This window comes from Anarrhichthys ocellatus, unplaced genomic scaffold (assembly GCF_004355925.1).
Source record: "Anarrhichthys ocellatus isolate YVR2014 unplaced genomic scaffold, GSC_Weel_1.0 scaffold46, whole genome shotgun sequence".
Classification (NCBI taxonomy): domain Eukaryota; kingdom Metazoa; phylum Chordata; class Actinopteri; order Perciformes; family Anarhichadidae; genus Anarrhichthys; species Anarrhichthys ocellatus.
This window is the reverse complement of record NW_022280076.1, coordinates 2,515,422-2,526,515: the sequence shown is the minus strand read 5'-3', so window position 1 is coordinate 2,526,515 and position 11,094 is coordinate 2,515,422. Positions and strand designations below refer to the sequence as shown.

General features: G+C 40.5%; 2 protein-coding genes across 2 annotated transcripts; both read left to right on the top strand.

The window, feature by feature from the left end:
* pdha1a (pyruvate dehydrogenase E1 subunit alpha 1a) lies at positions 1-5,922 on the top strand. The gene is made up of 11 exons (XM_031869317.1): positions 1-119; positions 966-1,034; positions 1,131-1,304; positions 1,505-1,631; positions 1,722-1,813; positions 2,566-2,658; positions 3,091-3,246; positions 3,538-3,609; positions 3,694-3,761; positions 4,089-4,197; positions 4,334-5,922. Exons 1-11 carry the CDS (start codon positions 72-74, stop codon positions 4,496-4,498), a joined length of 1,173 nt encoding a protein of 390 aa, XP_031725177.1. The 5' UTR covers positions 1-71; the 3' UTR covers positions 4,499-5,922.
* A 581-nt stretch (positions 5,923-6,503) lies between these two features.
* On the top strand, positions 6,504-9,562 carry prdx4 (peroxiredoxin 4). The gene is made up of 7 exons (XM_031869288.1): positions 6,504-6,826; positions 7,903-8,020; positions 8,115-8,231; positions 8,442-8,564; positions 8,800-8,930; positions 9,056-9,090; positions 9,438-9,562. The coding sequence occupies exons 1-7, from the start codon at positions 6,619-6,621 to the stop codon at positions 9,486-9,488; spliced, it is 783 nt and encodes a 260-aa protein (XP_031725148.1). The 5' UTR covers positions 6,504-6,618; the 3' UTR covers positions 9,489-9,562.
* The last annotated feature ends 1,532 nt before the right edge of the window (positions 9,563-11,094 follow it).

Sequence of the window (11,094 nt, the reverse complement as noted above, 5' to 3'; positions counted from 1 at the left end):
CGGAAGGATGTCGCTTGACAGAAGGACCTAGCCGTTCCCTGTGTGGATTGTTGTGAGCTAGCTCAGGAAAGATGCTGACCAATATCTCTAACGTGCTGAGGGCTTGTGCTCAGAGAAATGTGAGTACATACAATCTAAATAACGGACGGTGTTAGCCAATCACTGCATGACAGTCTCCCTCTGAGACCTCCAGCGTTCACCCAAAACAACTGTCATCGCTGTCCTGACCTTGTGAGGCCGAGTGATAGCTTGTTTTGCTAACAGAGCTAAAGTCTGCACATTAATCAAAACTCTTAATGATAGCTTCAGCGGTTTGGGTTTTAAATGCCGTGTCACGTATTTTATCCATAACGCACATTTTGCGTAACGTTAATTTAGTCTCACTAAACGGTAGCAGATGCTAGATCTGGGTGTCAACCCTCGGTACTCTTTTTGGTACCAACCCAAATGTGTTATGTGCAGAATGTCAAGTACTGAAAGCTGCCATCAAATGTCTGGTCAGACTCGTACTGTTGTTTACCTATTGTTGGTCATAAAGGTCCTGATTTAAATCCATATTCTGTTTAGACAAAGCTCCACTACAGCTGCTTGTGTTTAGTACATTTAATTAATTGGTTAATTTTAATATTATTCTATTTCATTGAATACTTACTTTTATTGTATATATTGTGCATTTTTATATTTTATATTTTTTATTTTTAATATATTTTATTGCTTTACCTGTACCATAAATGCTGCTGTAGCGAAAAAATGTCCCCTTCTGGGATTAATAAAGTATCTATCTATCTTTATCTATCTACAACTTTTGACTTATTTTGTTGAATGGAAAAAAAGCCTTTTCACAGAATGCATATATTCTACAGTAAGAAATAAAGTATTGTTTTGTGTCAATATTGAAACTCAGAAGTCGTTTTTGGCTCTAGTGTTGATGTAAAAATGTAAAAAATCTTTGTTTCCCACGGCAGGGAGCTGCAGCGGTCGTGTCAGCGCGCACGTACGCCGACTTCACAACCGAGGCCACCTTTGAAATAAAGGTAAGCTTTAAACATTGAGGAGTTCTTTTTTCTGCCATACTGATCCAACACACATGGCAGGTTGTGTGTTTTATGTTTTTTTTTTCTTCCCTCTAGAAATGTGACATCCACAAGCTGGATGAGGCTCCGGCCACTCAAGTGGTTATGACTCGTGACGAGGGTCTGCAGTACTACCGCGTCATGCAGACCATCAGGCGTATGGAGCTGAAAGCAGATCAGCTGTACAAGCAGAAGATCATCAGAGGGTTCTGCCACTTGTATGACGGCCAGGTAGAGTGACCTATAACTGTTCCTAGACTAGATGCTGGAGTTTCACTTCTATGTTATAGCAATATTTATGTTTGCTGCTCTGGAAAGAACATATAATGGCATTAAAGTAAAGTCTGTTTTGAAATGCAACCGGATATCATATATTACTTTAAAACTGACGATTAATATCTCTGATTTATTTGTTTTTTCGGTCCTTGTAGGAAGCCTGTGCAGTTGGTATCGAAGCAGGAATTAATTTGACGGACCACCTGATCACTGCGTACCGCGCCCACGGCTACACGTACACCAGAGGAGGGACTGTGAAGCAGATCATGGCTGAGCTCACCGGTCAGTGTGCAACGCTGAGACATTTTAGTTTCTGAGATGATTTTTGAGCTCCATCACTGTTGATTCTGAGAGGTTTTTTTTAATTTACAGGCAGAAGAAGTGGAATTGCAAAGGGCAAAGGAGGCTCTATGCACATGTACACTAAAAACTTCTATGGAGGAAATGGAATTGTTGGAGCGCAGGTATGTCACAGAAATGGGTTTGAACATAGATTTGCATGTCCTAACAGTATGTCAGTGTGACGACTAAAAGCAGGTTTAACTGGTAGATCTGCTTTTATAGTTTTCTGAAATTCAGTCACAAACTTTCTAGAAATATTATGGCAAGAAACTAACAACAAATTGTTGATTATCTGTTTTATCATTCATAAGTTAACACTGAACTTGAGGCAGCACCCAGACGACGTTATGTGAGCACCAAACGAATCACAAGAACATAAGATTCTGTGTTTCTTGAAGCAGCTTCTTATGTTGTTTTAAAAGAGAGCTTTAGGGCCTGTGTCGATGTAGCATGTTGTGATGTAAGCATGAGACTCTCTGGCAACATTAAGTGTCCGCCCAGCCGATCAGCTCCCTCAGATGGGCTCTTTGTTATGATAGTGTCTGTGGGACATATACATTTTCAGGATAGACAAACGTTGCCAAAACAAGCTTTTTCCTCCATTTTCTACTACAGTGACATAACCAGCGCTTTTCTGATAAGTTCAGAGATTTTCAAAAAGAGGATCTCGAAGCGGCTGCACAAAAACACCCAGAGTGCTCAGAAAAAAAAAGATGCTGGGTGCAGCGCTTCTTCTCTAGACAGTCACAAACACTCTCTCCTCAGTGGAAAATAAAACCGCTGGCCCTCAGGAAAAAAATCGCTATGTTGACACAGGCCCTTCTACATTAAGATTTACATCATGTAACCTGAGACGTCTCTGAATTCTCCTCAGGTTCCCCTGGGTGCTGGTGTGGCTCTGGCCTGCAAGTATCTGGGCAACAATGAGCTGAGTGTCAGTCTCTACGGTGACGGCGCTGCCAACCAGGTATTGCACAGAAAGAGGTTTTAGTCGAGCTATGTTTAATTAATGGACGAAATCAACAGCAGCTTCGTTCACAAGTAGGGGGCCATCTTTCTTCAGTAGTGAAGGTTTTACTTTACTACTGTACTGTTCCTCTGTGCTCTAACCTGCTCATCATGTTCAAGGGAAACAGGAAAACATTGGATTGGCAAGTTTATTGATAAATACATTACATTGAACTAAGTCTACTTATGGAACATACGGTTTGTCATAAGGAGTGAAATGGTACAACTCCCCAAAAAGATCCAATAAGACGCTTCCTAAGCTGTCTGTATAAACAGACGTGTTTAAGATCTACTTTGCTTTGTTCTTCTAGTTTAAGCTCAATGATGTCAACAAAACAAAGCGCCATCATACGTTTGTGCTATGTTAAGACATGCTTTCTGTCTTTCACAGGGTCAGATTTTTGAAACCTACAACATGGCAGCACTCTGGAAGCTGCCCGCCATCTTCATCTGTGAGAACAACCGGTATGCCATGGGCACCTCAGTGGAGAGGTCTGCAGCCAGCACCGACTACTACAAGAGAGGAGACTACATCCCCGGTCTCCGGGTACTGGTTTTACTCTTTTAACCCCCCGCCATTCATAAAACAGACTAATAAACAGACAATAGAATTAGTTTAGTTTAGTGAATTTGAGCAAGATATGTCTGCCACTTCCACAAACGACACAATGCCCTTTATACAAACTCACTTATTATTTTTTGAGATGTGAAACTTGTTTTTAAAAAGTGTTGGTTGGTGGGTGTTGTTATCGTTGTTATACAAAATGACTATAACGTGTTTCCTGAAAGGAGCGCATCATAATTAAATGACATTTGGGGGATTTGTTCTTGTGTCCAGGTGGATGGGATGGATGTCCTGTGTGTTCGGGAAGCAACCAAGCTCGCAGCGGATCACTGCCGAGCTGGGAAGGTGAGTTGAAAACATTGAATTATATCAAGCGGGACATTGGATCATCAGGTAGCCATCAGTTATTTTTGTCCTACTTTTCACCAGGGTCCCATTCTCATGGAGCTTCAGACCTACCGCTACCATGGACACAGTATGAGTGATCCTGGTGTCAGGTAAAGGATCATCTTTTGTCATTTTTTATTTGTTCAAATGTAAGTATTTGCTGTAACTAATTACTACACGTGTAATATCTGTACAGCACTTCTTAATTGATTAATAATCTGACCTCCCAATCTCGTCTTCACTGTGCTGCTGCCCCTTGCTTCTGCCACTGTCCCACAGTAGTCTCCATGTACCCTCCTTCCCGCTGTAGTGGACTTGCTATACCCAGATTTTCAAATCATGAAGTTGTAGCACTTGCATTTTGGTGTCGGGTTTAAAAGAATATATTGTATTAGTGCATCCCCACAACATCCCTGCACCAATCTCTCTCCTCTCAGCTACCGCACGCGTGATGAGATCCAGGAGGTCCGTGGTAAGAGCGACCCCATCTCCTTGCTGAAGGACCGCATGCTCAGCAACAACATGGCCAGCGTGGAGGAGCTCAAGGTAGCAAATATCTTCAGTTTGTTCGATACAAATAAATATGCTGCTAGGACAAGTTGTCCACTGAAGATATTGTACACTGTACACTAAAAAGTCCGACAGCAAATGCCTATAATCTTGTGTCTCAATGTGTCTGTAGGAGATCGACGTGTCGGTGAGGAAGGAAATTGAAGATGCTGCTCAGTTTGCCACCACGGATCCTGAACCCCCACTGGAAGAATTGTGCGACCATATGTTTCACAACAACCCACCGCTGGAGGTGCGCAGCACGAACCCGTGGACCAAGCTGAAGTCTGTTGGCTAAAGTTTTATCACCCACTGTTTTCGTCACGTCATTCACCCAGTAATATATTAGCTGCCCCTCACATATACACACACATCATACAATGTACCATAAAATGGTGCCTCGGACCCAGAGCTCGAACCATCAACAAGTACATTTATTTCGATACTGTACAGTTTAACAGTTGGGCCACATTCACAAAAATGTTCTGAGGATGAAACCAAGATTAACAAAGACACTAAACTGGATACTCGTTCAACGGTTTCAGTGGACAAAACACCCTAAAGTCTTTTTTTTTTTTTTGTCACAGTGTTCCATAGTGTCATGAAATTCTGTCCCATATTTATTTATAGTTTTAGTAAAAATATTAACTTGGTAGCCAACTCGCCTATTGTATAGCTGTCGTAATTACAATCACCATCCCTGACGTTGGTGGATTATTTAAAGTCTTCTCCTCCTGTATGAAGTACATGCACCAGACGATATGAATTAATACCTGTGAGTAATTCTATTTATTTTAGAGGGAAGCTCAATACGTTACTGAAGCTATTTTAAGGAATCTCGAGGTCTCTTAACATTAAGCATTTAGTCAGAAGGTTTTTGTAAATCTGGCCCTAAGTGAATACATTTAGTGGATTGTAAATCTGCTTGTTTGATGGTTTTCTCTGGTCACCTTTGAGGTGTAATGAAGTGTCCATCCATCACTGTTCATCTCATAAAGAGACTGACCTGTAAAAATCGGCTTTGTACTCTATACTGAAGTGTACGTGATAAATCATTCACTTTGAGTTAACTAGTTCTTGTCTTTTTTTTTTTAAATTATTATTTAACCCCTTGTTACAAAGACACCATAAAAGACAGCAGCTTAAAGACCATTTATATTTCTTTCAAAATACTGTATGTGAGAGAGTGTGTAGGGAATACCGAGGGAAAAGTTTGAAATATTTCAATTTGTCTTGCCAAACCAAACGTGCCTGGCAAAAAGTTCATCAGATGAGCTTCTCTGTTCACATCAAGTTTCCAAATCAAAGAGGGATGTTGGGTTAAGTATTGTTGGTTAAGTAGCTTTATGGGCTACTTAAATGTCTTGTGCTATTTGACCACATCAGCCGTGGTACATTATTGGCTCAAATGTACAGAGATGCATGGATATTTTAAACTTCAGTCTATTTTTTCTTGTCAAGTACTTTAACACATTATTGTTAAAATAAAAGGAAAATGACTGCTGACAGCTCGGGTAGCAAAATAGAAACCTTTTCGTTGTAATGTGAAAAGTATTTAGTCAAATAAGAAGATGGACTAAACTTTGAAATGTCAGTACCTGTCTTCGTACAGCTGCAAATACCCACAGTGGGAGTATTTGTTGTTACATCGACGCAGGCAAACACTCTATGGAAACCTTTTGTTTTATGTGTGTCCCTGTAATAAAAAGACTAAGATACTGAGTTTTTGTACTCTTCTTTTTCTCAACTTTGACTGTTTAATGAACAGTAGTCAATGCATGTTACTTTTTCAACAAAGTAATTACTGGTTAATAGATGCAATAGGGTGTGGCTTTCAACTTAATACCTTTTCATATAGGAGGACAATACCAGTAGAGGTAGCACCGTTACTATTTTTTGGACATTTGAATATTTTTTTTAGGGTGAGTATTAAGTCCCATGTCGGGTGACTTCAAATAAGAATAAAGATCAAATATAGACAAAGTGAAGAGAATCAATAATACTATTTCAGATAAAACTAGATAAAGAAATAATTAGAAAAAGTAAGGACTAATGGAAGCAAAACCACTTAAAGTTTGTGATAAATGTCAAGCATTTAAAAGTAGATGTATGCACTGAGACATGGAGCTAAGGAAGAAAAGGTTTGTGGAATTATGGCCAGGCAGTTGTATTTCTTTTCTGTCTATTTATTAAGGGTAGTGGGTCAAAAGAGAAATAATGTGGTAAGAGGAAGTGGGGCGTCGGGAGCTAATTGGCTCCAGAAGATGGCAGTAATGCAACGACAAGGATGCAAGCTGCTGCAAAACCTGGATCGAGAAGAAGAAGAGGAAGAGGAGGAAGAAGGCTCCTTAAATCCTGCCCAAAAGGCTGAAACACATTCCCCATTCACTGGTCGGGTGCGCTCAAAGCGACGACGCCATGGAGTTTCTCTTGCACACTAATATACAGAAGGAGCTTTTCCGCGCGCTCTGCGCCGCTCTCCTCCTCCTCACCACTTCATCTGCAGACGAAGGCGCTAATGTGAAAAACTCCCAGTGTCACAACTACGCGGGAGGACACGTCTATCCCGGAGAGGCTTTCCGCGTGCCAGTGTCCGACCATTCCCTGCACCTCAGCAAAGCCAAGAGTAAGTTTTGTCTCGTGAGTTCATCCAGAGGTGGAAAGTTGGCGCCTGCGTAACGAAAGTGCGCAGTGATATTGTTATTCTTCCTGCAGCTTCAGCGTGGTGATCCGTCCTGCTGTCAGGACCATGCAACTTACAGACAGTGTCCGTCCTTCTGCAGCTTGTGCTCGCATTTTATTGGCTGTGTCTTATTGTTTAATTCTTAGTTGACCGTTTTAAGATGTTGGTGTCACTCACACAGGAGGCCTGACTTGTAAGCAGATGTTTTTTTTAAGGACACGTCATTGTGTAAAATTCATTGGATTGCGTCTCCCTCCGCCCCTTCGACACATGACCAACACTGCTGATAACTTAGAAAACCATCGAAGACGTCTATAAAACTCACGAGCACATGTATACGTTCATATGAAATGCAGTCCTGTAAGCAAATGTAAGTGTTTAAGTGTCTTCACATGAATGATGGCATTTTATGTCAGATAGGAAAACTGCAAAGCAGGGCAGGACAGTAAAGATTTTAACATTTATAAGCGAACATAAATATCCATATCACGTGCAATATTACTTTTCAATATCATTGCCAATATTACTTCACTATTTTAGTTTTTATTAGACACTGGTGTCAGTATTGCTTCTTATACATTTTATATTTTTCTCCTGTTTTTATTCTTATGTCGCTGTGATATACTTTTTCTATTTTAGTGTAGTTATTTTACCTTACTCTTGGACTGGAATAGAGAACAAAATATATCATTTTAGAGAAGCGTTTCAAAAAGCATATACAGTAGGTATAAGAAAATAATACAAACAAAGAGCAAATGTGCATAATACTGAGCCATATGGGACATGACATAATGCAGAACAAAATCTGAATAGAAACATAAATAATACAAATGAAGATACAGAATTGAAAGTAATAAAAAGAAAATTATACTGTCTTTAATTTTTCCCGGCACATTTATGTTGATATAACCATGTTACATGTAGTCATTTGCAGCATCTAAACACATATCATAGATGTTTTAAAGTTAAAGTAATAATTCCTGGTTTCATCAATCCACATATTTTTCTTCCTACCTAAGTTTCAAAGCCCGCGCCGCACTGGGAAGGAACAGCCGTCATTAATGGTGAATTCAAGGAGACGAAGCTGTCGGACTACAAAGGCAAATATCTCGTCTTCTTCTTCTATCCTCTGGACTTGTGAGTAACATCTGAGACACACATGACATAATCACTTCATTTGTGTTGTTGCACAACAGTCGGTCCTCATGTAAATGTGCTCCGTCTTTTGCAGCACATTTGTCTGCCCCACTGAGATCATTGCATTCAGTGATCGCATGAACGAGTTTAAAGCCGTCAACACAGAGGTGGTCGCCTGCTCTGTCGACTCCCAGTTCACCCACCTGGCCTGGTAAGATCGTGTCCCCGTTACACCGACAAGATGCACTCAGACTTAAGACAAAACCTAATAACAAAAGACGTCCTTAAGTGGAATAATTATCAAAATACTTTGGAATTTCACTAAATTAATTTTAGGGGGTTCAAGCTGATGTTAAGGTGTGAATCATTTATATGAATTGTACACTCAGAACATAGCTTTATATTTTCTTGTTATTAACAGGATCAATACGCCCAGAAAGCAGGGTGGACTTGGACCGATGAGAATACCTCTGCTGTCTGACCTCACTCACCAGATTGCCAAAGACTACGGAGTCTACCTGGAGGACCAGGGACACACACTGAGGTACGGTTTCACTTTCACTGTTATGGCCTTTCTCTATGTTTTTATAGGCGATTTAACTTAATGAAACAATGTTGCGCCACTCTGGGAGAACAAAAGCCGATAAGTTATAGGTATGAAACACTTTAAAATGTATACGAATGACATGTGATGCGTCTGCAATGTGCTTCATAACTTAGCTGGTTATTTTAAGAAGTCATTCTTGAGTCTCACTTATCTGTCCGTCTCTCTCTCTCAGAGGACTCTTCATCATTGATGACAAAGGCACCTTGAGGCAGATCACCATGAACGATCTTCCGGTGGGAAGATCTGTGGATGAGACTCTGCGGCTCGTGCAGGCCTTCCAGTACACTGACAAACACGGAGAAGGTACGACGAGCTCATTTTACCGGCAGTACCAGGAAATTAATAGCTGGTTTTCAGTGTGTATCTCAGTGAATTTTTTTTTTAGCTATTTTACTTGTGCTGACTGCAATTGTGTCATTGTCTTACAGTTTGTCCAGCCGGATGGAAGCCTGGCAGTGACACAGTGAGTATCACTGACTGATTTGGATCCTTGGTCATTAACTAGTGTTGTTCAACGACACATCGACGATCTCAGATCGAGAACCACGTGTTTGCAAATCAGTCTTTGTGTCCAGTTTTGCAAAAAGCATTTACATTTCAGGTTCAGAGAAGTGGACGGTGACCATTGCCTGACTATTTAGTTTGTGGCCTCACAGGAGATTTACTAATTTACTAATATTCGGGAAACACACGGAAAGCAGGGCTAGTTTGTTGTCAGGGATCTGCATTAGTCACAGCCTGATTCAGAGCATACACATAGTATATTTCTATCACTCATTGTGCACTAATTTAATGAATTCTCTCCCACAGATCATTCCCGACCCTTCAGGCAAGCTGAAGTATTTTGATAAACTCAACTGATCTGCGTTCCTGTCGTCCAAGTCTGTGAAATCCATCACTTACTGAAAGTCCAAATAAAATGTGTTTTCCTAAAACGCTGTCTGTCTACTCTGTTGGTTTCATTAGGTGACTGCTCTAACTGGAGAAACAACTAACAAAGAGTCATCCGACATATTGGCATACTTGCTGGACCAGTTATCTGTTTTGAATTTGCTGCGATGTGTATGTGCGGTAAACACAGCTGCGGGTTTATTCATATTTAAATAAATGACAAACAACATCGCTTTACTGCCTTGTCCTAAATAATGAGGGAACAGGAGAATGGAAGTGTAGTAATAAAAGTGAGAAACGTATCAAACAACATGCCTGGGCTGAGGTTTTGCGTGTGGGGAACATTAACTGAAAACGTAGATGAATAATGAAAATAACATTATGTGATATTCTGCAAAGTTAAAGAAAAGTAATGGAGTTTAAGTAATTTCTGGACGTTCGCTAAGCTTATAACACTAATTTAAGAATACTGCGAACAAGAAATGTCCAACTAGCACTTATGTACAAATGACCAAACTTTTTGAGAAGATTATGATTGCCTGATTAGGCTTTGCAACTGAAATATCATGTTTGTGAGGGAGGATTATGGTTTGTACATAGTAGCAGACACACGATTGCATAAAACTTGATGCCGAAAACTAGACACTAACTATCCGTTGTCCCTAAAAGACATGCTGTCATTTGATCACACCAAACAGTCGGCAGAATATCATCTTAAGGGAAGCTACCAAATTTGAAATTCTGATTCTGTTTCTATCCAAGCGTCACTGTGCGAGTCCGTCTGGAGTATCAACACAACGTCCCAAACATTTGACTTACAGCTGCTTTCCTCATTAATCATCACAACAAAGATGTCGCCACATCACAGGCCAGTTCTATAATACGGAAAGCTGAAACCAACGATGTCTCAGATATCATGCGACTCTTTCAGGGAAGCCAAATGCTAAAGCCTAATATTTTAACAAGCTAAAATAATAAAATAATCGTTTATCAGTCCCACAGTGGGGAAATTTTCAGTTTTCCGCAGGAGAAGGAGATAGTAAACAACAACATGCATCAGCATGCAATCATTTTCCTGTTTATGGCATGTGCATGTATTGGGAGCATTGTTGATTGTGCAGTATGAGGAAGGAAGGACCTGTGGTATCTGTCCTTCACACACTGCGGGTGCAGGACATCCCGGGACACAGCTGGCCTTCTTAACCAGCCTGTTGAGTCTCTTCCTGTCAGCAGTCGAGATGCTGCTGCCCCAGCAGACCACTCCGGAAAAGGTCCTCGGGAGTGCTCCCTGCACTCCCGAGGACCTGAGTCTCTTCCGCAGATAGAGTCGGCTCTGTCCCTTTTTGTGAAGTGCATTTGTGAACCAGTTTATTGTTCAGGTGAATACCCAACAATAGGAAGTTTGGGCCATTTGAAAAGAAAACTGTTATAATTCTACCGCTTTCTTGTTTTTTTTTGCCTTTTAGGATTTTGCAAAATTCATGGAGATGGAGGACAAAGCCACACTGACCAAGAAAGATACTTTAACCTTTTAACTTTTAATGTTTTAAATCTTCATACATTCTCATAAAATCAA

Excerpts from the sequence above, each read along its gene's own strand:
- prdx4 (XM_031869288.1), top strand. The coding sequence starts at position 6,619 with ATGGAGTTTCTCTTGCACACTAATATACAGAAGGAGCTTTTCCGCGCG. Across the intron at positions 8,021-8,114 it reads TTCTTCTATCCTCTGGACTT|CACATTTGTCTGCCCCACTG; the intron begins GTGAGTAACATC and ends CGTCTTTTGCAG. Across the intron at positions 8,232-8,441 it reads CAGTTCACCCACCTGGCCTG|GATCAATACGCCCAGAAAGC; the intron begins GTAAGATCGTGT and ends TGTTATTAACAG.
- pdha1a (XM_031869317.1), top strand. The coding sequence starts at position 72 with ATGCTGACCAATATCTCTAACGTGCTGAGGGCTTGTGCTCAGAGAAAT. Across the intron at positions 1,632-1,721 it reads GATCATGGCTGAGCTCACCG|GCAGAAGAAGTGGAATTGCA; the intron begins GTCAGTGTGCAA and ends TTTAATTTACAG. Across the intron at positions 2,659-3,090 it reads GTGACGGCGCTGCCAACCAG|GGTCAGATTTTTGAAACCTA; the intron begins GTATTGCACAGA and ends TGTCTTTCACAG.